The 25,925-nt window shown below is 41.9% G+C and overlaps 1 protein-coding gene across 6 annotated transcripts; it reads left to right on the top strand.

Moving 5' to 3' along the window:
• Window positions 1-435: 435 nt before the first annotated feature.
• LOC110471971 (Na(+)/citrate cotransporter) lies at window positions 436-25,714 on the top strand. 6 transcript variants are annotated; one of them, XM_085557152.1, is made up of 17 exons: window positions 436-589; window positions 823-3,292; window positions 4,681-4,808; window positions 5,233-5,337; window positions 6,618-6,725; window positions 9,030-9,158; window positions 9,915-10,051; window positions 10,478-10,692; window positions 11,994-12,165; window positions 13,289-13,411; window positions 13,940-14,152; window positions 14,924-15,045; window positions 15,319-15,437; window positions 16,577-16,738; window positions 17,717-17,854; window positions 18,498-18,654; window positions 23,894-25,714. In XM_085557152.1, the coding sequence occupies exons 3-16, from the start codon at window positions 4,803-4,805 to the stop codon at window positions 18,624-18,626; spliced, it is 1,878 nt and encodes a 625-aa protein (XP_085413278.1). In that variant the 5' UTR covers window positions 436-589; window positions 823-3,292; window positions 4,681-4,802; the 3' UTR covers window positions 18,627-18,654; window positions 23,894-25,714. The 6 variants fall into 6 exon arrangements, with proteins under 6 accessions (XP_085413278.1, XP_077643740.2, XP_085413277.1 ...); XM_077787614.2 differs by having other exon boundaries at window positions 823-3,189; window positions 18,498-25,714; XM_085557151.1 differs by having other exon boundaries at window positions 18,498-25,714.
• The last annotated feature ends 211 nt before the right edge of the window (window positions 25,715-25,925 follow it).

The raw sequence follows: 25,925 nt of genomic DNA, 5'->3' as shown, positions 1-25,925 counted from the left end.
TTTCCCACCACTGGACTCTATCAGATAGTTTTCACTTGCATTTCATGAGACAAACACCCTCAGTTATCCCTGGATGTTTCTGCTATCTCCTGAGATGAAGGTGTTTGTGCTGATCCTGGGTTCAGTGGTTCACTGAAGTCATGGAAAGCCCCCAGACAGCCCTTCCCATGGCAAAGCTAAAACCATGCTGAGCACCTGCGTGGGGAATTCACGGCACCTTCTTTAGGGCACAGGTGCAGCCGGAGCCTGGGCGGGGGGACACGGCTGAGGGCTGTGAGGCACTTCTGAGTGAGGGGACAGGCAGCTGAGGCACACCTGGACCAGGGGTTGTGATTGGCTGCGGGAATGCGGAGACAGCGTCTGAGCAGGACGCTGATTGGGCGATAGGAGCACGGACACAGCTGAGCCAGCCAATGGGTGCCCTTCTTCCGTTAAGTTCTGTTAGGCCTTGGTCTGGCTTCGGTTGTGTCTGGTAGAGATTGGAGCAGTATTGCGCTTTTTGCAGGAAACGGGCCTTCTTCGGACTCATAAGGACGTCTGTGTCACTTTGCTCCCCATTGCTACAGGGTCCCGGGCACTCAGGAGACAAGTAAGTATGGCCCTTTGCATGTAGGAAGCCAAGGCCAGTGTGTCACTTCCCATGTTTCTGAAGGGTTGGAAGTGGCAGCAGAATGTCGCAATAGTCACAGGTCAACAACATGTCAAAAGACTGAGCCTTTAAGAGCTTGAGGTGATGTGGAACGTGTGGCATTAGAGTCCCTGGGTCGATAGGAACATAGTCTCTTGTAGGAGAGCAAAAGATAATCATCTTTTCTTTTGTAGAGTTTGTCCAATGGCCTTGCTACTATCCAAGACACACCAGGTTCTGTGATCCTCATGGGCTCTTGCACCGCAACAGGCTCTTTCAGTCTTCTATTCTGTGAGAGATGGCCAGTTATCCTCAACAAAGAAATGAATGTTTTATCACTTAATTGCAAACATATTAAGGGAAAGACTCATCAGTCATGGAGGGAAATTGAGATGGCTGCTGGGTTTGGCATTGTCCATGCACGGACTCCTCTCTCTGCCAGATACTGCAAAATCACCCACGGTGGTCTGAAAAGAGAACATGCAGAGGAGAGAAGGCTGTGAAAGAAACCTCTGCACAGCGAAGTAGCAAAAGAGCAGGAACTTGGGAATGTGAAATGCATACAAAATACTTTTGTTTCCTACTCAATGGCAAGCATACTCTTGCCATGTGATTCTTCCTCTGCTGCCTGACTTACAGGAGACCTAGAAAACACTAAGGAAAATCCTAGAAACTCTTGAAATCCCCCTTTTGTAGGAGTGAAGATCTCTTGCCAATTTTGGCACAACTTTCTCTTTCTTGACATTTTTCTCTTTATTCTGCTGGATATCCTTTCTTCAAAGAGCAGAGAGGGAAAAAACCCTGAAACTGAAAGGCTCTGTCACAGTAACTCCACCCTAAACAGGGGTTTAGCCAAAAAAATTTTTAAAGGAGAAACCGCAGCATTGCCGGACAAGTATTAGGGTTTGATTTTCAGTGACAGTTCCACACACAGATTAATTTGCTAATCCTTAGAGAAACTCTGGGATCTCAGGTTCCTTCTTTCCCATATAAGTTTGGCTTACATAAACTGGATTCAGCACGTAGCAGGATTCCTGCACCCCACCCCTGTCTGGCCTCTGTCCCCAGCATCCAGGCATGCTCCAGCCCAGGGGCAGAGAGACCCTGTGGCACCCTGAGGAGGGAGGCATGGCATGAGAGGTCCCTCCAGGCTGCAGGACCTCAGGGCTGGCTTGTGGTGAGCAGGAGGGTAGGGGCATGCTGCTATCCCCTTCACCTCTTGAGGGATGGTCATGGTAGTATTCAGCTCCCCAAAGCCACCTTGGCCTCCCTGGGGTAGAGCTGCTTCCCTTGGACAAAATCTGCCAGCTCATGGGAAGTGTCTTCCCTCCATCTCCACGCAGGAGAAACCCAGCATCAGGCCCCAGCCTCGCATCCCCAGGCACACGTGGGCTTCTCAGCTGTGCCCAGCAGATGCCCAGGTGTCATTGGTTTTCCAGTGCCCTTGGAGTATTTCAGGGTATCCAAGTACATTCCAGGCAAAATCTCCAACCTTCATTAGCCTTTCCTCCCTGGGGATACTTTGCTGTGATTGGATGGACTGACAGCACAAAGGCCCCAGGAACAGCATGTCCTGTCTCCTGGACCTCAGCAATACATTTGTAAATAGGAAACTTCAGAAGATATATAAATTAGAGAGAAAAATGAACAGAACTTCATGTTTTCAAAGCCAAGAAGTTTCAAGACTTTCTGAAGGAAGGTCAAGCATTTGTGTACCTGCTGTTACAACTGATCCCTTATACCTGTATGATGCAAGTGTTGTCTCTGAGGATGCAGAAAATATTAACTAACCTTCTTAGTCTGTCAAGTAGGGGCACTAATATTAATTCTTTCACTTTGCCAGAGTATCAGAAAAAATCATTCACTAGTCTTTGCACAATCTATCATAATGTCATAGACAACAGCTGCCACAGATGTTTCTCAGAAATTGGTGTGGTTCATTTCCCATCCAAACAAGCCCCTTCTGTCCCCCATTCTTCTTCTCTGAGAAAAATGAAAGAAGAAGACAAAGGAAGTGCAGTAAGCCATTATTTAGATCTGGGAATAATGAATGTTTATCTGGATTTTGTAACACAAATTATGTAATGAAGCAGAGAAAAGGCTTTTGAACAAATATGTTAATGAGATGGTAGCTAAGGGAGAGGTTACAGAGCTGCCAATTCTGAATCAAATTTTGAACATGATTTTCTTTTGGATCTTCTTTCTTTTGTAGTCATTAGCCTGCAGAGCATTTGAATGGGCTTTAGGGCACAAACTATATGGGAATCATCAATTCTAGGTCAAGAAGGACTGATCAGCAACATACACTGACTGAGAAGACCCCACTGACTCAAAATTCATAATGAGGGCTTTTATGTAGAAAGTTGTTGGGCATGGGGATTGTGCCGAAAGGACTGTTCATTCAGAGTCTTTAGAGCTTTTCCTGGAAAAATATCAGATGCTGCCCTGGGAACTTAGTTGAAAGCTACTCCTGAAGCAGGACAGTGGATTGGCAGTAACTGGGAAGCACAGACTGGAGGGAAAATGGAGAGCAATGAAGGAGTGGTTTTCTCTGAATGCTGGTAATAACTCTTTCTATTTAAATTCTGTGTAAACCTTCCAGTGCATAGCATTACCATACAAGACCTCTTCTAGGCATCTTTTGAATGCAAGAATCATGTAGAGGTAAGTTCTGAGCTGGTTGTTTTTTAAATGTAATTTTCAAAAGCCCAATAAGAAAACATTCTTTTTCTACTACATACTACAATATCTCAGGGTCAGTTGTTTTAATTTGTGTTTCTCATTGCCAAGTATGATTCGACTTAACAGTCCTTGTTTAATTTTATTTTGTTAAAACTTTTGTATCGCTGGCTGTTGCATGGAGCTTGCAACATGAAAGAACTTTAAAAAAATGTGAAGAGCTTTTGTCTTGAAAGAGAGTAGCAGTTATCTAGGTCAAATGGAGTGTTTAGAACAAGCAAACTGTACTTGTGTGCTTGGGCAGCATTTGAGTTAGAGGCAGAAAATATGTCTATCTGTAATTAAATGAACCAGCTTCTGCCTGTAAATCCACCTTTTCATGGGCCATTCCTACCCTCCAATAACTGGAGTAACTGGGATGATTGCCTTGTAGAGAGTGCAATATATCAGAAAAGCAGCTTCTCATGAACAAAACTAAACTATAAAAAAGTATATATTTTACAATTTTTCTACTTGGACTGACCCTGGAAATCCTACTTTCTAAGTGGGATTGTTTTTCAGTCCCTTTCTTTATGAAATAATAAAAGTCAGCCTTTCTTTAATAGTCTTCAGCAGTTCAGGTGCGGCTGTTCCTGCCACAACTGTTTCTTGCCCAGCCATAACTAGCCCAGTCCCTTGAGCTGGCTCTGGTGTTCACTGAACACTTCATTGAACCTATTCAGCTCATGAACAGCAGAAAAACATTCTGCTTTCTTTGTCAAGTTAAATTAAATGAACCCCAGAGCCACCAGCTGAGAAATATTGCAAAGGCCAGGGAAGGTTGGTGGCACTCAGCCACAGGATGGGCTTGGCTCTGTTACTCAAACCCTTGATTCTTCACATGCTTCAAAATACCTGGGTTTATTAGGACAGCAGAACAGCAAATGGGAGAAATGGCATCTTGCAACCAGGAAAAGTGGTTTCAAGTACGAGAGATCTGATTCAGCTCCTGGTTCCACCTCACATCACCACCCATGCCTAAGCCTATTTGTAACTCAAAAATTTGAGTTCCTTTGAAAACTGATTTGAAACTTACTACCAAGAAGAACAAGAACAGCACATTATTCAACACTAGGGTATCTAAGGATGCTACAGTCTTCTGCTTCTAAATTATGTCTGCAACTAAAACCGTGTTTTACCCACTGCTTCTAAAGCACTATTTAAAGCTATTGCTCTCTACTATGTTCAGAGCCATACTGACTAGAGGAAAGGATTCCTTTTTCTTGAAGGTGTGCAGTTTGTGCTCAATTACCATGAGCTGAATTTCAGGCTGTGGGATGTTTTTGTTTGACTGCACTTTGGATCACCAAAAACTCCTCCTGGATGTTTTGCAGGTGCTTAGGCTCTCTGCAGCTCCCTTCTACCCAGCTATCAAACTGGCTCTGTAAAGCAAGTGGCCAAAACTTTGTCTGTCTTCTCCTTGGCACAGTGAAAATGAAGCTCATTATCAAATTATATGAAGGCAAGTTTGCAATAATTCCACACAATAAGGGAATATTGATTCCCTTTTCTTTATTGATAAAAAAAAAGGACTGAGGTGTGAATGAGTTAATTTCATTGCCCATGGAGTCCCTTGGGCATTAATAACCCATTAATAACTCTCCATTAATAACCCATATCTCATCTCCAGGTACAGCAAGCAAATCTTCTTTCACAAGATTAGTCCATCTAAATGGACTAATTGTGATATTTTTTGTCTTTCTCCTATTTTCATTTTTCTTCACTGCATCTTACTGAACAAGAAGACAACAAAGTATATTTGCACTGGTCTATCAGAGTTAGCTTTAGAACAACTCCTTTAGAGTGATCTATTTGCATTTTCTTATTTAAGTGCTTCTAGCCTTTTTTCCTTTTTTTTTTTTTTTTTTTTTTTCTTTTCTGACTAGGAACCATTTTTTCATTGGAGACAGGCCACAGGAATTCAAGTTTTGGCCAATTCCCCACTTTCTACTAGACTTTGCACTGGTGTGAAGTGTGTTTCCTCTATGTTGGTAAGTTACCCAGAGGGACTGCTCCGAAAGGTTTGAAGATTTGGAATCTGTCCAGATCCGGTTGGCTACTGTTTTTCTTAGTGGACATTCACTGCTTTTATAAATGAAAAGTAACATTGGAGTGTCTTGTTTTGAACTTCTGTCACTCAAGTTCCTCTGGTCAGCAGAGGACAAAGAGTGCAAGCTGTAGTCAGAGCTCCCTCATTACTTGCTGTGGAATCTGAAATTCTTTATTTCTGTGAGTAATTGCTTGGTAAGACTGTGCTAAGAGACTGCAGGATCAAATTGTTGAGATATTATTTATGCTGATTTCAATTTCAGGTGGCTGTTGTCATCCCAGAAGCAAAACCTAAAATATGAACAATTTGCTTGTCCTCTGTCTAGCTGTCCCTTTCTGCCCACTCAGTCACGCTGGCCACCATCAGTAGGGCCGTCCCTTTGGATTCCAAGGCTGCACTGTAGACAAAGACACCGAAGTCAACAACATCAAAAATAACCTTTCAAGTTAACCTTCCTGGGTTATTTTTAACCCAGATCCAGAGGCACAATGCCTCTCAAAATAATAGCGAAACACAGCCATGCATGCCTACACAGACCTTTGTTTTGGGGAGATCCCCACTGTGGTTTTAACTCTCCATTTCCCTGGAGGAGCTCAGTCCATCCCCACCACGGTGTGAATGAGCGAGGGACGATCCTCCCTTGGCGTGACCAGCACCTCCCGAAGGGCCAGCTCCCGAAAGGGGCCGAGGCGGCGCCCCGGTGCCTGCACGCCATCAGTCTGTGCTTGCCGCACCGTCCCGTGGGCTCTGTCAGCAGGGAGAATGTTCCTACAACACTCTCCCGAGTGGAGTGGTAGCCGATAGACAGCCACTGAGCCGCTGTCCTCGGCACGGAGGTGGCCTTAAGGAGGGGCACGGCACCGGCCCCGCGCCGTGTCCGGCGGGTCGGAGCGGGTCGGAGCGGGGCCAGGGCGCTCCGGGCGGCTCGGGGAGGCTCGGGGCGGCTCGGGGAGGCTCGGGGAGGCTCCGGGCGGCTCGGGGAGGCTCCGGGCGGCTCGGGGAGGCTCCGGGCGGCTCGGGGCGGCTCGGGGCGGCTCGGGGAGGCTCGGGGAGGCTCCGGGCGGCTCGGGGAGGCTCGGCGAGGCTCGCTCGCTGCCGTACTCAACCGCGCCGCTGCCCGGGGCGGCCCCCGGCCGGTCCCTCCCGTCCCGCCCGCCCCGTACTTAAAGCGGCGGCGGCGGGCGCTGCTCCCGCTCGCGCCCTGCCCGTGTCACCCCACAGAACATGGCCCCGACGTGCCTGCAGCCCCTGCTGAGGTGCCGCTCCCTCGCCATCCTCTTCCTCACGCCGCTGCTGCTGCTGCCGCTGCCGCTCGCTGTGCCCACGCGGGTAAGTGCCTGCGGGTCCCTGCGGGAGCAGCCCGGCTCCCGAGCCGCACATCCAACCCACCGTGCCAATTTGATGCAATTCATTCTGGGCCAAGACAAACCCGTTTGGAATTGTCCTGCATTATGTCCTGGCGATTGGAGTGGGCTGAGGGGCAGGAGTCCGTCCACCAGCTTTCTGCTGAGGGTCTGGTAGTCCCTGTATGTTGCTTGGTGGCATTCTCCATCCCGATGCAGTCAGCGTTGTGTTGTATGAATTGGTCAGGATTTCAAATGCCATGTCCTCCAATTCATCTGTCTTACTCCAGGGATGGCGAATGCTGAACTCCTTTGTGTTCAGTGTAGTTACACCACCATAAAATTGGAATAACCCAGGGAACTTTGGGCTTTAACACCTTGTAGCCTTCTTGACCAAATGTGAAACCTCAGTTTGCAGTATTTTAGCCTACTGGAGCTTTGGTGGCTATTCTAATGCCAAAACCAGCCTTTCTTCTGAGCAACTTGTATCGCTCGGTCTGTTTTAAAGTACAGGAAAATTTTATCTGTTTATAAACCAAATTGTCAACCCATCTTGTTTACCTGTCTAAGTTATACCATTCCATTGAATGGTGGTGCTTTATATAATGAGGAATTCCTGATTGTTAAGCTCTACTTTGAGTAAAAGTAGGAAAGATAATTTCCAAAAAAATTTAAGTAGGTCTTCAGTTTGCCATTATTTGTAGGCATATTGTGCCATTAATCTAATCTAAGAAGTTACAATATTTCACTATGGGAAAGCAATATTTCTGTCAGTGACTTTTTTCATCGCTCAGCCAGGAGGCAGGTTACTGTGTTTTGTGTCAACTGTACAGAAACACCAAAGAGACATTCTGTGACCATTTCCATAAATCACAGATATATATAGGTATAAATACAAATATATATTTAATTCCAAGTCTTTGGTTGTTTGAATTGGCCACAGTTGTTGGAGTTAAATTATAAGCATGGTTGTATTTTTGAACTTTGCATAAATTATTTACTCTCTACTCTCTAAAACCAGTGTTTTGAATTTTATTCACTGACAGTTGTTTATCTGTCTTCTGTACTAGCAACAGATTAACCATAGTCAGTTCTATGCCTGCATTACTGTATTACTGCAGTACAGCATGAATTGTATCATGAGCTGACCTTATATTTATAAAAGGAAGAGACTTCAACAGGATCTGCCTGATATCTTCTAATCTGAAGAATTCTTCTTTTCAAAACTTGTGCTGTAATTAATCTGGAAACTTGAGGGGAAAAAATTCACATTACTTACAAAAGGTGTTTTCTGCTTCTTAAACTTCTCAACAAAATTAATGAAAACACAGCCCTACTTACTAATATCACCTGATGTCAGTTTTTAGGTGCTACTCTCACACCATTTATTTTAGCAATAAAGTCACATTTGTTGTATTAGAGTAAAATCCTATAAACACATGCCCAAAATAGGGGCAAATAGTGAACTACAGAACAGCGACTTCAGCTTTCAAACAGTTCACTGTTAGCTAATGAATGCCTGCTTTTCCTGACAATTTTTAGAGTACAAACCACAGAAGGCTGGAATACAGAAATGCCTGGTCAACAGCCCAGAAATTCAGGTTACAACAATTCTAAACTAGGGAATCCCCTTAGCAGGTAGGGACAGTATGATTTGGGAAAGTAGTTTAATACCTCTAATGTGCTTAGTCACACACAAAAAAAACCCCAATAAAAACCACCCAACAAACAAACAAAAGACCACACACAAAAAAAACAACAACAAAAAAAGGAGGTTTACTTTAGGAGTTACTTTAAAAAGTGAAGAACTTTTAAATTATTCAGTGAAATATTTTCTGAGCTCAACTGTGTTACTGGACATACATTGAAGACTTGTGAATTTCAGGCAAGCTAATCATCCACACTGGGAAATTTGGCCATCTATTTTAAAAAATTAACTCCATATTGCTGTTCTTGGCTCCTAGATGTAAAATCTGCTGACCTCAACCACCAAGAGGTACTTGCACATAGCAAACTGCACTTACCTAGTGGCAGAAGATTTGTTTTTCTTACAGCATTTATTTTATGTGGATGTATTAAAGCAAGCACTATGGTCTTCTTGGTCAAAAATATCTTTTTATACAAGTGACTTCAGAACATGATTTAAAAGCACATTTTTAAGTCCTCATTCAGCATAACTTGTTAAGCTACAGACAGTGGAGTGTGTGAACCACTTTTAAGAGTCACCAATGTGTTTCTTATCTTTAAAAGCAGTTTCTAATGCTTAAATGTGTCTTCTATTATGTTGCAGGAGGCCAGATGTGCATATATCATCATCATCATGGCTGTGTACTGGTGCACTGAAGTGATGCCCCTGGCTATCACCTCCCTCATGCCAGTGGTATTTTTCCCTCTGCTTGGAGTTCAGACCTCTAAAAAAGTAAGGAACTTGTGCAATCCAGGTCTGATACAGAGAAATCCAGTGCTCTGATCCCTCATCAATATTTAGCCAACAAGTCTGTATTAGTGTTCAGGGTTCTTATATGGGAAGATGCTGAACTACATACACATTTGCCCAAACTGTTAACAGTGGGGGGCTTGAGGTGGTAGAGGGGAGGGTCTGTTTTGGGCATGGATCCTGCTGGAGAGCATCCCACTAGTGCCAGCAGTTTGTGTGTTTCCAACCACAAAGACAAAGTAGAGCTGACAGTTTTCTGGGAGATCTTAAAATGCATGAGACAAACTTGTGAGAGGATAACTGACATGGTGCTGGCAGGTCTGCTGTGTCCTCCCCAGATCTCTGCCTGGGCTGTTTGTGCTGGAAGCACAAGGCAAAGGCTGTGTTCAGATTCTGTAGCCCAGGTTCACTACTGCCCAACAAGCTGGTAAAGGCAGGTGTGGTCGCTGATGGTGCTGAGACAGCCCTTTTGGAGCTCAATATTTCCAGCGCCTTCCATACTTTGAACCCCCAGCTGCATTTTGGGAAACTGGTGTCATTCTGCACAACGATGCACAAAGAGCTCCTGCACAGGCAAGTCAGCGCAGGAGATCAAGGGTTCAGGAAACTGCAGGGAGCTCTCAGGCAGCAGCTGCCTCTTGTTCCAGTGTTGGTTGGGGCCTGAATTTGAGAGGGTGGTAGGCAAATTGTACTAGTGAAGCAAGGATTTTGGCCTGACTTACCTTCTTTATCTTTCAGGTGTGCTTGCAGTACCTAAATAACACAAACATGCTCTTCTTTGGAGGGCTGATTGTTGCAATTTCTGTTGAGCAGTGGAATCTTCACAAAAGGATTGCACTGAGGGTCCTTCTGATTCTTGGGGTGAAACCTGCACTGTAAGATATTACACTGTTTTTTTTCTTGTCACTTGTTAGTTTAGCGCAGGCCTAGGGATGATACTTAACAGTCCACAGAGAAAGGATCCTTCAAGAGCCAATTTAGCTGTACTTGCACAGAGTTTCCAGAAATGAAGTCTAGCAACAGGAGCAGTTAATTTGTACTTTATCCAAAACTAGCATCTGACTAAATTTTAGAAGCTCGCCATTGGGGACAAAATTATGACAGACTTAATTATGCCCTGGGATTCCTTCAGTGAATGTGGCAGAGCTACATGTGTCCTAGAAGGGAGTCTGGCCCTGCTCTGTACTAGTGACTGCACACATCCCTGCCTGGGCTTTATTCTCTAAATTACAGTGACTACAAAGCCTAGCAGCATCTGTTCACTTTCTTCCTCTCTCCTCTGTGTCTTTCTCTCTTTTCAGCCTGATGCTGGGATTTATGGCAGTCACTGCCTTCCTGTCAATGTGGATAAGCAACACGGCCACCACTGCCATGATGGTTCCCATTGTCCAGGCTGTCCTGGATCAATTGGACAGCACAGAGAATGATGTGACCATGGTGGAACAAGCATCTGGACAAACAAATACAGTGATTGAATTGGAGGAAAAGATCACATCAGAGTCCACTGCAGTGCATAGTAAGGGCCTGCTCACCAATAAGCTGATGCTACTGAACTTGCTAAACTCAGCTCCCCAGCCTAGGAGTGCTGTGTACCCTTTCCAAGGATAGAGGATGGTAACCTGACTGAAATCCTGTAAATACATGACAATTAGATGGCAATTAGGTTTTACAAAATAGCTTTCAATTTTGATGGCTGGCATTTTGTATGCTAGTGCTAGATCTCAGATGAGTTGTTTTGTTCTTTCCTCATAGCTGGAGTAATCCAGTTTCCCTAGACTTAACCACCTGTTTAGGGAAGTGAAGAGCATATCCTGTGGGAAATAACCATCCAAACTCCCAGAATCCCACTTTCTAAATCTTGTGATTATCAGTGGGGATTCAGCTTCTAGGCCATGTAGGACTATTTGAAAAAATTATGTAAGCACAATCTATTTTTGTTCTAGGGTAATAAATATCTCTTTATTGACCAGATTGTATGTGGAGGTGGGGAGAAGAAAGAGGACTACCTTAAAAGCCACATGGAAAAGAGGAACTGGTGTAATTCGACTCACAGTAGAAAAACTGTTCTTGTGTATGATCTTACCCTGATGTTTGACTCCTAAAGGTCTTCTGCCACTCATGTGGTTCTACAATAGGTTTCACTTAATTTTACATATGTGCACAAAGTCAGACCTTCTCATTTCACTGCACTGCTGTGCTGTTACACAAGAATGTATTATTAAATATGATTAAAGATCAGATTCCAAGTACAGTGAAGAGAATAAGTGTGCAAAAAATACCCTTTGATATTGTTGAGTTGGTTGTAATTGCCATAAATTCTTTGTACTGCTCCATTACTCCAGTCAGACTTCAAGATTAGAGTGTTAACCTCAGAGAACAATGGACACAGCAGTAAAGTTTCGTGGTTATTGTAAATTGACATCATGCCAAGCAAGGATTTGGGTTTCAGTGGGTTTTTTTTTTTCCTGCCTGTTAAATCTGTTAAAGCTAGTTGGGTTCTCACTGTGGAATTGGAATGGTTCCAGATACTAAAATATTTGGCTGGTGGTAAGCCTCTCTGTGAAACAAGACATTACTGAAGAGGAGTTGTGGCACTGATGTGGGCAACAGCATCCTTGGATCATGTAAACCCAGTCCTTCAGTCTCTTTCTTCTGCTCCTCATGAACATTAGTCTGAAGTATTTAGGGAGATATCTGTGGGTTTTTAAATTAAAATAAATGGCACATGCAAACTGGAAGCACTAAGCCTACAGACTCTATCCTGAACTCTCTGCCTTTCCAACTTTACCTGAGGCAAATAATTTTCTTTCTGTCTAGTTGTTAGCAATGAACAAGTCACTGATGACCCCAGATCTTCTGAGGAAAAGAAAATGAGGAAGCGCATATGCAAGGGAATGACACTTTGTGTATGCTATGCTGCCAGCATTGGAGGAACTGCAACACTTACCGGAACAGGACCAAATGTGGTACTGAAAGGCCAGATGAATCAGTAAGTAATTTTTGCTGCTTCTTTTAGTTACCCTGTCATACTGTTTGTGTGACCAATTGACTGGTCTTAGATGACAATTTCACTTGTGAACTTCAAGCAATTAGTTGAGGAACTGAGACAGAAATGCATGAAGTGTTGGGGCTCTTTTTTTTTTGCTTCAGCATCTTTTAAAAGGAAGCTATGTGATGGAATTAAGGTCTTCTGAGAAAATTGGAAATACTTGTTGGCAATCAACATGCAAGTGGTTGATTATGAGATACTGGTTCTTCTGTGTCCTCTTTTTCAACTGAAATGCAGCACATCAGAAGAGGAACTGCAGTAAAGAGCACCAGAATGTAGATTACTCATAAGCACACTGGAGAGAGCTAGAAGGAACTTGGCCCCTCCTGTAACACTGTTCCTCCATGCTGCGGCTGTGGAAACTGCAGTTGTGTTGTTCTGTCATTGCTAAACTGAGTTTGGGAACTGATCTACATGGAATCCAATCTTCAATGGAAATTTTTCCAACATTGCTTCCTTGTGTTGCAAGTACTTCAGCCTTAGCTGCTACATTATCTGTTGGTTTTAACACCCAGCTGGAAGTTTGCTATTGATATTTTTCCTCCTATCATTATTGGCAAGCACAGAGAATAACAAAAATTGCCTTTCTTAAAACCCTGTCTTCATTCATTCAAGCCAACTAGCAACTTTTTCATCTGTTGAAGGCAGCAGAAGTACAGGTATTAATTTCAGGAAAGACATTTCTTTCTGTCTTACTAGAATGAGTTGGGAAGAAGCAAAAAGTATCCTGTCTTGGGATAAATGAACAGGCATGTTAGAAGTGAAAGGTGTCTAGAATGTATGGGAGATCTTTCAGCCACACTTGTCTGACTGAGACCTAAGGTATCAACATAAGCTCCTATCCTGCATCAAAGTAAAACACAGAGAATACTGACAATCATTTAGGTTCTGCTCTGAAATCAGGCTGCCTTCCCCCATGATTTAAATCAGGCTGTGGATATGACCTGTGATTTCTTGTAATGCTTGTCCTAGATTTACATGCATAACTGTCACTAGCACATATTATAGGGAGACTGGATTACTAAATGTTTTGACATTCATACAGAAAATAATTTTTTTACAGGTTATACCCCAACAATAATGATGTTGTGAACTTTGCTTCCTGGTTTGGATTTGCATTCCCAAACATGGTCCTGATGTTGGTGCTAGCTTGGCTTTGGTTACAGTGCTCCTTCATGGGACTCAAGTGAGTATTTATCTACATGATATTGCGTAAAACCCTCAGTAAGTTAGTGCAGATCAGCTTACTGAGACATCTGGCTAAAACAAATGCACTGACAAGTTGCTAATTTTATAGCAGAGAGCAGATCTGTTTCACAGAAATTTTGAGGCCTGGAAACCTTTTGTGTTCATAGGAGGTATATTAAGGCAAAATCCCTATACATTCTTAACCTTTAGAGAGAATTGCTGGTTTATTTTTCAGTCTCTTGCCTGTGAATTTCAGCTCTGGCATAGCTGCTTTGCAGCCATTGATTCAAACCTGACTTTTTCATCCTGGGTTACTCCAAACTGACATCCTTTGCTAGACCACATTCTTCTTTGAGAACTAGTGTGTCCCCACAAAATACTTTGGCACTGTTGTAGTTTCTTTATTTATGGCCTCTGCTTTGGTCTGTGCCTGTCCCCAAGAGGGGCAACTTCAGAGTGATAAGGATGTTAGATCCCTCTAATATGTTTGTACTTACAGTATCTTTTTTCTCCATTTTTTTCAAAGTTTTAAAAAAAGCTGGGGCCTTGGGACAGAGAAAACTGACAAAGAAAAAGCTGCATACAGTGTGCTGAAGGCAGAAATGAAGAAGTTAGGCCCTATGTCTTATGCTGAATTAAATATCCTCCTCTTGTTTATATTGCTGGTGCTCTTGTGGTTTTCCAGAAACCCAGGCTTTGTAAAAGGCTGGGCTGCCAGGCTCTTCCCAGGAGGAGAAAAGTAAGTTTTTAGGGTTTTTTTTCCCATCTTTTACCCTCTTGGTTATTAATCAGATTCCCTTGCTCATACATTCCATTTTGAATGTGGGGTCATTAATTCCAACTTTACCTGACTTCACATGTTTGCTGGGCTTAATGCAATGGCTTGTACATGACACTACCAATCATCTATGATTTGACAGTTTGTACTGCAGTGAAAAAGCTGGAGACTGAGACATGGAGCAAGCTGAACTTCCTAAAAGAAGAGAAAATTCTGTAATGTTGGTCTCGGTCACACTGACATACACCTTGGCATTTTGTTTGTATGAGCTCCAATCAGTTGCAGTGACATTTGAATATTTGCTAATATTGCCTTTAACCAATACCTTAACTCACTGGAAAATTGATTTTTAGCTTTGAATGACTTCTTTGCATAGTATTTGTGCATGGCATGTTAGGAACATAAAATACATGTTGGGACTATGATTCAGGCCATTTCTTTAGATGTCTGTCTTTGAGATACAACTGTTGAATCTTGGCTTCAGCACAGAGAAGGAACCTTGCTCCAGGAGGGATGAGTTGTCATCCAGGACTCTATTTATTAATGTGTAGCTTGTTTCTTTTATTATTATAAATTATGGCAGGTCTGAGAGACTTCAGACATGATCTAATGACCCATTTTACTCAAGCCCCAAATGGGATGGCAAAGATTAGTGACTAGAATGCTGGAAGGCAGCCCTTTTCTAGGAAAAAGGTGACCATTTTCTAACCTGTATTCTCTTTTCTTCATTAGGTATATCTCTGATTCTGTTCCTGCTGTGTTTATTGCCCTGTTACTGTTTATCCTTCCTGCTCATAAGCCCAAGTGCAAAGCCTGGAATCCAAGCATGTCTGACCCTGAACAGACTGAAGAAGGTATTTAAAAGAGGGACTGTAGCACTGTGAAACATCTAACCCACTCAGCTAACAAGGCAGAAACATGCACAGGATTTGCATGCAGTTCTTTAGAGCATCTCACCTACCTCTCTTGTTGGACAGGCCTGGGGCACAGTCCATGTTCGTGCGTGTTACCCTCACCCTGTGCAGATTTCACAGTACTGTGCATCTGCCCACTGGTATCTTGCAGAACAGAAGACAAAATGTCTTTGCTCTCCTAAAACATGTTCTACTTTTCATTTCTCACTTCAGATAAAAAAAAGCCATTTTTATCAGCCCCGCTGCTAGACTGGAATGTGGTTCAAAGGAAGATGCCCTGGAGCATTGTGCTGCTGCTGGGAGGAGGTTTTGCTTTGGCAGATGCAAGCGCAGTATGTCCTAACATCTGTTTTTCTCTGACTCAAAGGCGAACTTTCCTGGTTTGTTACCTAGTCCTGTATTACTGGGCATGCACCCAAAGCCAAACCCAGTAGCAAAGTTCAGATCTGAAGGGACATCTAAATTAGCAAAAACCAAGGAGAGGTGAATGTTTGTGAGTCTTCTCCAGGAATTTTTGTTCTCTGACCAAGTTTCTTTAATTTATCTTACCTTTTGGAGACTCCCAAGTAAGTTGACATCTTCGCTGTCTGGACAGTCCAGAAAAGCATCCTTTCTTATTTCTGTAATCATCTCAATCCCAGCCCTGGCTAAAAAATTAGAAGTATAGATAGCACTTGTGAGATTTTCAAAACCATTTGAGGTTTTTTTGAAGCTTATATATCTTCAGACTTAAAGCAAAACCACTGCTGAAGTGGTTAGAAAGAAAATCCTGGGTTGATGCTGTGCTCATAAATTCACAGAAAAGGCAGCTAAATTCCCAGAACAGGAAGGAATCTTGAGGTGAACCATATTGTTTCTTTCATCACTGCTGAGATGCATCTAAATCAAAGTAAGCATTAGCTATCAGTAGTGCCATACTTTGGCAGAAGTCATATTCACATCTAAGTTTTGTGGATTATTAGGTTTAAACCATGGGGCAAGTTAAAGCTCTGGGCCTGACATTCATCTACATACATCACACATAGATTATTAAAGCTTCAGAGCATTAAAAACAATCAAGTCAGAGATTTTGTAACCTGTTTGTATCAACTACTGCCTGTGTTCATACAGAATCATAAACTTCATAAACCTTAGAAAAATGTGCCAAGAAGCTTCTGGGCCATACATTAAGCATTTGCAATGGCCTCAGAGAAACTTTCTTGTTCAGCAAGAAAACCATAATTTTGTAAACTGTGTGTGAGCAAGTATTTGGTTTTCAGAAAAAATCAGAAAAGTGGGATTCAGTGTTATGTCTAGTTGGCAAGGAATTTTTTTTAATTTTTGTGACAGATAATTGTACTTTCCTGGATGGTGTTTGCATAATTCAGGACTCCTTTAGTATTATTTGACAGGAATGTTGCCCATAACATGGCTTCCCTGTTTGTGAGTCAGGGGTTCTAAACCTCACTTAAACCCACTTATTTTCTTGCAGAACTCTGGGCTCTCAGCTTGGATGGGTCGTCAGATGACTCCACTGGGATCTATCCCACCATGGGCCATTGCAACAGTGATCGCCCTTATTACAGCTGTCATCACTGAATGCACCAGTAACGTGGCCACAGCTACCCTCTTCCTGCCTATCTTTTCATCCTTGGTAAGATTGCTCCTGTCCTGCTACCCTGTCAGCTGGAGGATCAGAGTTAAACTGCGTGGCAAAGTAATACTATAATTATTGTCTTGGATGTTGCTCCAGTGTATTTAAAAAGAAGCCAGGTCACTCTTTCTGTAAGGTGTGTGCCTTGGCCCTGAAGAAAGTGAAGTGACAGTCACTTTTTCAATACATATCAGCAAACTTCTGGTCATTTTGAACTATTGGCTTAGAACTGGAAAAACACACACACATACACACACACAAAACCCAAGCCAAAACAAAATCCAGCACTTTCTGATGATGCCTTTGAATTATTCATCTTGACATTTTGTGCTAAAATACTCAAAGTGGTAGACCTAATTACTAGAAATGTGTAATTTCTCATAGGAACCCAGAACAATTTTAAAACTTAGGAAAATCTGATAAGTTTTGCTGCATTTCCTGAGCAGAATCAAAACTGTGGCATAAAAAGAAAAATAGGTTACTTTGCTCTTTAATTAGAAAAGGACAAACACTTTATTTTAGACTATTTCATCAAAGCAAAATTACTCCAATCAAGGTACTGAGCTATTAATGACTTAAATTGGCACTTAAGTTTTGAGTGCCACAGAGTTTATGTATAGTCTAAGAATGTCACTCCACGTGCCTAGTAATTTTAATTCCCATTCTTGGAAAAAGGGTGGTCTGAGGTCAAAGAAAAGATTGTTGGATATATTTGACCAGAAATCTAAATTATACCATAGAGCAAAACAAACAACATGAAAGCATCAAGCTTGTTTTTAAATATCATTGGGAGGAAGCAACAGCAAGTTATCTATGAGCACATGTGGATTTCAGAATAAAAATTTTGTGAATTATTTTGGTGATGTAATACAAGGAAACAAAATAAGCCTATGTATCTCATTGGTGTGGGGTAGATTGATCCTTTATGCTTTTCTTTTCAAACACCCCCATAGTGATATTCTCTCCATTTCATTGCAGGCTGAATCTATCAAGATCCACCCTTTGTATATTATGCTGCCTGCTACTCTCAGTGCTTCATTTGCCTTCATGCTACCTGTTGCAACACCACCAAATGCAATAGTGTTTTCTTATGGCCACATCCATGTTTTGGATATGGTAAGATAATTACCTTCTCTCTTATCTGAAATTCTCCATTGCTTTCTTCCTGAAATACGGTGGGAGGCTTTGGCAGACATACAGATTGGACCAAGTGAAATGAAAAACTGGTAAGTCATAAATCTCTGAAATCTGAAGGGTTAAAGTCCAGGCATGCCCTGCAGTGTTCTGGGGCTTTGGCAAGTGTCTAAAGCCTTGTCTCCACTGGAGCTGAAAGCAGAAGGTAGCAATCAGTAGCCCTTGGCTCTGGTCCTCTGATTTTCTGCCAGACCACACAGGGCAGGTTCTGGGTGGAATACACAAACATTACTGGTTTTCTAACTGGGTACTTGAAGAGGGCATAAGCTCTTCTCTAACTAATAAGAATGACTTGTTACACAGGCCTTAAAGCTCCTTGCCTGGTTGTATACATAGCAAACCATTCAAAGACTTGGCACAGTGTGTTCCCTAGTATCTCCACCTAAACAAGAACAGAAGGCAGTGGATACAATGGCTATTTCTGTGATTTGTTTGACCATCTTTCTTGTGTATGTACAAGTAGGTCTTGCTGCAGTTTGCTGTGCTGGTGTTTGGGTGTTGCTGGTTTGGACTTGATGTGCTGGTGTTTGGTTATTGTTGTTGGTTTGGATTTTTTTCCTCACAGGTTAAAGCTGGAATAGTGATGAACATGATTGCAGTCTGCTGTGTCACACTGGCCATCAACACATGGGGAAGACCTATGTTTGAGCTGGACACATTCCCAGCTTGGGCAAACAGCACAAGAAACCAGTGACCTGTGAAGAATTTGTGTGTTGAACAAGGAAAGTACCCTTAGTACTCCCTGTTTCCTAAAGTCCTGTATAAAGTCTCATCACCACTTCAGATCCACTGTTGGGTGTTTGCTGCCTTCCAGCAATCACACATCAGTTCAGATTTGAACCAACCCAATCTTACTCCAGTTGTGCTGGAGCCAAAAGCATTTGCAATTATACAACCTCTGTGTCAGAATCTTAAGTACATTTGAGTGATCTGTTGTGCCTCCAATCAAGGTCAAGAATTAGGATTTATCAAACTTTCAATAAAGAGAGGGGAGGTTGTTTTATCAAATGGTTTGAACTATTACATCACTGGTATGTACTTGTAGATCATTAGCATTGAATATTGCACTCAGGCAGCTGTGGAACATTCCTTACCTATTCCTTATATCTACAAGTCAGCAACTATACAGAGAAATCCCTGTTGTCACTTGTCTAGTGAAGGAAGAGTACATGATGTTATGCTATGTTATACTTTCATTGGGCCTCAGCCGTGTGGTGGCATCCTTCCAAGTCAACATCCAACAGACTTTCTCTTGCCTTGTTTTCACTCCCGAGTCTCACTGCATTCAGACACCCTTATTGAGGGTTGAGATAACCTAACTCCATGATGGTCATGATTCAGCTAGCATCTCAGACAATGATGCACTAAGGCTGGCACTGTGGCAATTAGAGGGCAGGGAGCCTTTGCCTCAGTCAAGGTGTGATTTCACATGCCAGCTGGTGTTTTCCGAGTGCCAGCCTGGAGATGACCAGTGACCCATGGGACTTCACATCTATTGCAGAAGTTCCTGAATTAGCCCCTGATGTGCCTTATTAATTAACTCTGGAATTTTTGAGTGAAGTTAAGACATGAGGAAGGCTCTAACTGATGATCTGGGGAAAATGTAGGGGCCCAGATTTTAGTGCTTTTGCTGGCTGACAGCAGTGGGAGTTGTCTTGTGTACTTTGGAATTCATGTCTTGTGAGAAAAGTAGTTTGTAACCTAATGATGCTATTTCTGTTGCAGAAGTAGTCTACAGAATACTTGGTGTTGGGCTGGGTGTATTTTGTCAGTGGTACATGAATACTTTTCCTTTAGTGCTGGGGATAGAGGTGGGTGGGAGGTAAAGCAGTGTTTTACAGTAGGGAAATCTGTGGGTATGACCTGGGATTTGCTTCCAGACCTGCCATGTATCCCCGTGCAAGTCAGTTCACCTTTTTGTGCTTATTTCCCCTCCTAAAGATGATGTTATGGAACCTATCTACCTCACCAAGGTGTTGTGAGGACATAAGGGTCAAATTCTGCAGCCATAGTGATTTCCCACCTCATGATAATGGGTGCAAGGTGTTAAGTTATAGAATCATAGAATTCTGTGTAGAAGATGTGGCATATAGCATAGCATTGTGTTTAGGATATTTAGTAGTTCTGTTATTAATGTGAATTTTCTTTATGGAAATACATTTTTATCTAGAAGTGAGGAAAATATTTATCCACAAAATGACCAGGTGCTTTTTTGAGCAGAAAACTGCTTTAAGAATTGATTTTTGTGCCTTTATCTTTTATGCTCTTTCACGGTGCTAAGCACCATAAACTGTCCACTGAATGTTTTTCCCAAGGGCCACCAGTGGCTCCCTGTCTTCCCAGCTGGCTGCCTCTGGTGCAGCCTCACACTTCTTCCAGGAATGGTGGAGCATATGGATATACACACTTCCACTTGCAGAGTCTATCTAAGGAGGAGACCAGTTCTAGTGCCAGGAATTGGCAGATGAGATATTGCTTACAGATATTTGTCACCACCTGAAACTTATCACAGTATTTTTTTGAACAAAGTGAAACCAGGAACAGTTGAGCACGTTCTGTCCTTCGCAGTCACCACTTAATGCTGATTTGTATCTCTAGGTATCAAAAGGCATTTGAGAAAGAGATTTTCTCTGCTTTCTGATGGACTTCACAGTGTGAGAACATGTTATTTTTGCCAGTACATGGTGCTTGCTCTGCTCTGCCTGCCAAGATACAGGGGAGCTCGCATGGGTAGATGATACTGAGCTTGGCTATCTCAGTTCATGTAGACCAAAACTCCTCCAAAACCAGTTCCAGCTACAAGCTGTAGGACAGACAGTTCACTGTCCTGTTTGCAGAAAGGAATGTTCTGAAAGTTTATTGGAGGGGAGAGATTGCCCTCACCTCAGCTAGTGAAGAGCTTCACTCTGTTGCTGGACAAAAAGGAAGCAAATACTATTTTCATCAATAGTCACACAGGGTGATTCATGGTCAGGAGTGCTGGGCCTGGGAAGTGTGCATGTGGGGTAATAAAGAGTGTTTATTGTAACTGTGAAGTATTGGATGTGTCACCTCTCTGTACTGTTGATAGCAGTTTCTTTTTGAGAGACTTCTATGATATCCAGATTGATTAATATTTAATTTAAATGGGTGGGTTGCATAATTAGAGCCTGGCAAATAAAAACTATCTAGAACTGTCTCCCCTCCTGTATAACATAGTGGACCACTTGTTTCTGCATTAGCTTCCACTGTAGCACACTGTTGCCCCAGTAAGAACCAGGAAGGTACATGCTGTAGTGAATAATACAAATCAGAGATTTGGACACCACTTTTAAGTGTCTTCAGATCTGAATATCAGTGGCTTCTCTTCTTTCAACAGCTAAGTGATAACTCAAGTTTGCATCTCTGAAGATATTCAGGTGGGACCAAATCAGGTGGCATACCCTACAAACTGTCTCATTCATTTCAGAGTAAAGTATTATAAGAATCTAAGAAACACAATCAGTTTTTAAGAATTAATGCTGTACAAACTTTCCAATATAACAGGCAGAAATGGGCTTTTCTTAAGCAACAAGCATGCATGGTGTCCTGTTCCAGTGCCCTGAGTAAATACATGTTGCTTGGAGTGGACAATGTTAGGACAATTGCTTTGTGACTAGATCTGGTTTACAGCCCCTTCAGCTGCAGACAAGTATCATAGAAACTTAGCGGACATGGCATTTATTTTATTGCTCATCAAAGGAATATTGTTTTAGATGCAGAAGTTGTGATGGTCCTAAGGTAGTGGCATAAAATAATCTGTTTGCCCCTCACTTCAAAGCACGCACCCCCAGCACCCACAGAAAACATGGGAGTATCCTCAGTGTGGGCTTTGTCAGGGCAGGTTATTCAGCCACCCTGAGTGAGCAAACTATTCCCATTTTACCATATGAGGGCAGAGTGTGATTCCTTGTGGTCAGTGAGTCTGTCAGCTGGCCAGCTGGCAGCACAGCTAGCAGTGCCACCTCTAAGGCCTCTAAGGAGCTAAATTAATGCTTTCTTATTTTCTGCCCTCTTTCTATGGAACCTTGGCTTTTCCTTTCTTCTCTCAAAATACCAATTTACCAAAATATCAAGTTGCTAATGCTGTTTCTGCAAATACTGAGTGTCCCAAACCTGCAGCATTGTGATCTGGGCTGCACAGGGTTGCACAGGGTTCCTGACTGATCATGTACTAGTGTGCAAACTTGTTCCCACAGTGTACTAGTGCTTGGGAATGGTCTCACAACTGTGAATGAGTTAATGAATTACCAAACTACAAGAAAACATACAAAGAGATAACAAAGGTATTTCCTGCCCACACGTTGAACATCTAGATCTGTGAAATAGAGAAGAAAAACCTTTCAGCATTCTCTACATGATTAGAACTTGTCCCCAAGATGAAGAGTGGTCAGATTTGTTGGTGTCATCCACTGAGTTCAGAGCAGCAAGTAGTGCGTTCCAGTTGAGTTTTGATCTCATTTGAACTCAGTGTTTGGCTTATTCAGCCTCTGTTTTCCAGCTCAGGTGTGTTGCCACTTGAAATAGCAATAACCTGGTTGTAGCCAAACCCAACATTTGCTGACAAAGTTGGAATTGGACAGTTGGTGAAAATCAGCCCAGAAAAAGAATTAGATCACTGCATCAATCCTAGCCAAAATGCAGGAGTGGTTCCTCTTCCTTTCTACTAGTGACATATTGTATACATTTTTACATACTTCACATCTTTTTTTTTTTCCCCTGTCTGTGCTAAATATGTGAAGAAGTGGGTGGTAATGAATCCTGAGCCCTTGGATCAAGTGACAGAGTTTTCACAATGTTTTCCAGTGTGGGTGAATAAAAGTGTGATTTTAGACAAGTCTGATCAATCTCTTTGTGCTATTGAGAGGTTTTCAACACTTCTTGCACCACAAGGCCACCAGTCTCCTGCAAGACAGGCTCAGCATTTGCCTGCATGGTTTAGTGGCAGGGTGCTGATTCTCCTGTGCCCAGAAGAACCGTATCAGTGGCAGCTCCTCAGTGGCAGATCAGACCTTCCCCTTTGTGTATCTGTACCTGTCCCTGAGTGAAGGGTCTGTGACACAGAGAGGGCTTGCCATGCACTGCAGACTGCCTCTGCTTGGCACAGAAATTCTGAGGGAAGTACAGCCCTTACCACTGGGAGCACAGAGTAAAGGTAGGCATACCATGGTGCCCTGAGGTGATTTGGGACTGCTAAATACAATGTTTGGTAGTTATTTAAAAATAGAGATGACTATACTGAAGCTATTTTCCCCCCATTTTTTCTAGAGCATTTAGTCAATAGCTGCCCATTTATTATGGTGTAAATGTAGATTTACATTTACTGTGGATGCTGGCCATAAGAAAGAGGCTGTTTCTTCTGTCAGAGAAAAGATGTTATCCTTTCCCAGTTTACTTCAGTGCTTTATTTACCCACACAAAATTATTTCCCAGACTTATTTGGCACATGGCACTTCAATGAGTTTTCATAAGCTGTTTCAGTGAGTGTGAGCCTCATTACAGTGTTCATAAAACTTTTTTTACAGACAAACCATTTTCCTGAAAAAACTTAATGTTCCATATACTAAATCTAATTTATTGTTGTTTCCTTTGTGAGCTTTTCTTTGAGAACAATAACTTGGGTTGGGTCTTAGCAAATATTTTAGAAAGCCAGCTGAAGATCAAATTTCCACCAGAAACAAAGTTAACACAACCTTTCAACTAAGAAATTATTATTCTGGAGGAAATTTCTATTTTACTTCAATATTTTGCCTTGGCTATATGGTCAGAAATCAGAAACATAGGAATGTATATTACTCCCGGCAAATGGCTGATTTCAAATTCTCCTGCTGTCCAGGTGTCTTAATAGAAGCCCTCACATATTTTTAACCAACTCATTATGGAAAAACATAAAATGCTTTCTGACACATGACATTTAATCTTTAATTTATCTTTAAATTCTAGTGTTTGTCTGAAGCTGGAGGAGTACCACAGTCACAGAAGTATATGTGCCAGTGCCTTCAATACACCAGTCTTTTTACACTATTTCATCCAGTTTGCAGCTTGCCTGAACGCTATTTAGCATCTGTGGATGAAGTGGTTGCACACGACTGTTATTGGCCTTCTGAAATGCACATTACCTGCCAGTTTCTTGACCTCAAAAAAGTGAACTTAGTGAAGAGTTAAGCCTTTAATTAAATATGTTCTGACAATTGTTTTAGTCACTGAAAACTATGATTTTCTTTCTATTGAATTACAATTATAGCATTGGAGTAAAAAAATTGCAGACTTTGTGCTGGCTTGTTATATATATAACATAATGCATACTCTGCTCTCTGTTATTTAACCATATTTGAAGCAGGATGCTCTCCATCTACAGAAGCTGTCTTGCATTCTGTGGGTAAAATCCTGTCAGATGTCCATGTTAGTATCAGTTTGCATTCTATTCCAAAGCAATGGGTAAATGGGAGTGAACAAGAGGGGATGTCTTGGGTTTCATGCACCGGTGTAAAACATTTCCCTATTTCATCTCACTTGATCAGTTCTCAGTGATGAAATTGATGGACCTTTTTTCTGTCTGGTGCAGATGCACTGCACAGTGGTGTCACAGAGGAATCTTTTGCAGCATTTCTCTTCCTCAGCGTTTACCTTCAAGATTCAACAGCATGCCAAATGAGACTTTATTTTCTCTTGTGTCTCATAAAACCGTGGTGGCTTCAGGTCCCAGAAGTGGCTCAATTTAAGAGCTGTGTCTCTATGCCAGCTCTAATGAGTTAAGATAAACTTACTGTCCTAAACCATCACATTTCTGGGCAGGCAACAGCAGTGACAGCAGTCTAGTCTATGAAAGGAGAAACTGAGGCAGCAATGTCATCCTTGTTCTATGACAATAAGACAAATTTCTGGCTCACAGTTATATTAACACATGTCCTGCAAGTTTGGCTCACCTGACATTTAAAAACAAAACAAAACTAAACCAACAAAAAAAACCCCAAACTTTTCTTCAAGAATGTTCTCCTATATAAAATATTTAAACTATAAAATCTCCTATACTAAAATCCTGATTTTCAATTTTATTCCTAATTTTGATGGACAAGAATTGAGATGTTTAACTTAACTTGGGCAAACCTACATTGTAATTTATTTTTGTGACCAATCCTTTTTTAGGATTCTCTCCTCTGAAGTCACTCTTGGGAAAGAAATCCTGTTCTAGAATAGCAATGCAGACACGTGGGATCTCTTTGATCTCTTCTTTTAGATCAAAGTCTGTGTTTACTGGGGAGTGACTTGTTATGTTTTAATATAGTAATAGTAGTATTCCACAACCACTAAAATGTTGCCTAAGAAAGCAACTCTTTTTTATTAAGAAAAAAACTATGCATGAATCCTTTTTATATGGTTTTTGTAATGCAATTCCCAGGGGAAAATTCATACTGCATAGGAAAATATAGTATTATAGAAAATTGCTATGTTGGATGCCAAAAATACTTCAACAAATTAAAATTGAAAATAATTAAAACAACAAAAAAAGGAAAAATTAGAAGGATTTCAGGTAAGCCTGTAGAGATTGCTTCCACTGCTGCTGCTCACTCAAGGAGCATTTGCTTGTTAATGGTTTTATTCTGAGACAACTGTGTTTTAATTAATGAAGAATTAAGCGTAGAGGTTGACAGAAATCTCTTTGGCTGACTGTAAAGTCACTACGAAAAACAAACAAACAAAAAAGCCCTGCAAAGTTCCCAACTTTGTCCAATATCCAGTATTTACCATTAAACTTTAAATACAGTTTAGTGTTTTAGTTGATTCTAAAAGTTGATTCTCTCCACTTCCTTTTGCTCTGGAAGGGATGAACAGTGGCTTTGTGTAGTACAAAGCTAAAATGAATGTTCTGCAAATACAAACAAAACTTCATCCTCTTTTTATCCTTCGCAGCTCAAGGGGTATCTGGGGAAAGAACATGCCTGGAACAGTGACCGCAAAGCCACACTCGCTGGCT

The sequence above is a fragment of the Lonchura striata genome, chromosome 19, assembly GCF_050655825.1.
Source record: "Lonchura striata isolate lonStrDom1 chromosome 19, ASM5065582v1, whole genome shotgun sequence".
Taxonomy (NCBI): Eukaryota; Metazoa; Chordata; class Aves; order Passeriformes; family Estrildidae; genus Lonchura; species Lonchura striata.
This window is presented reverse-complemented; position numbering and strand designations above follow the sequence as displayed.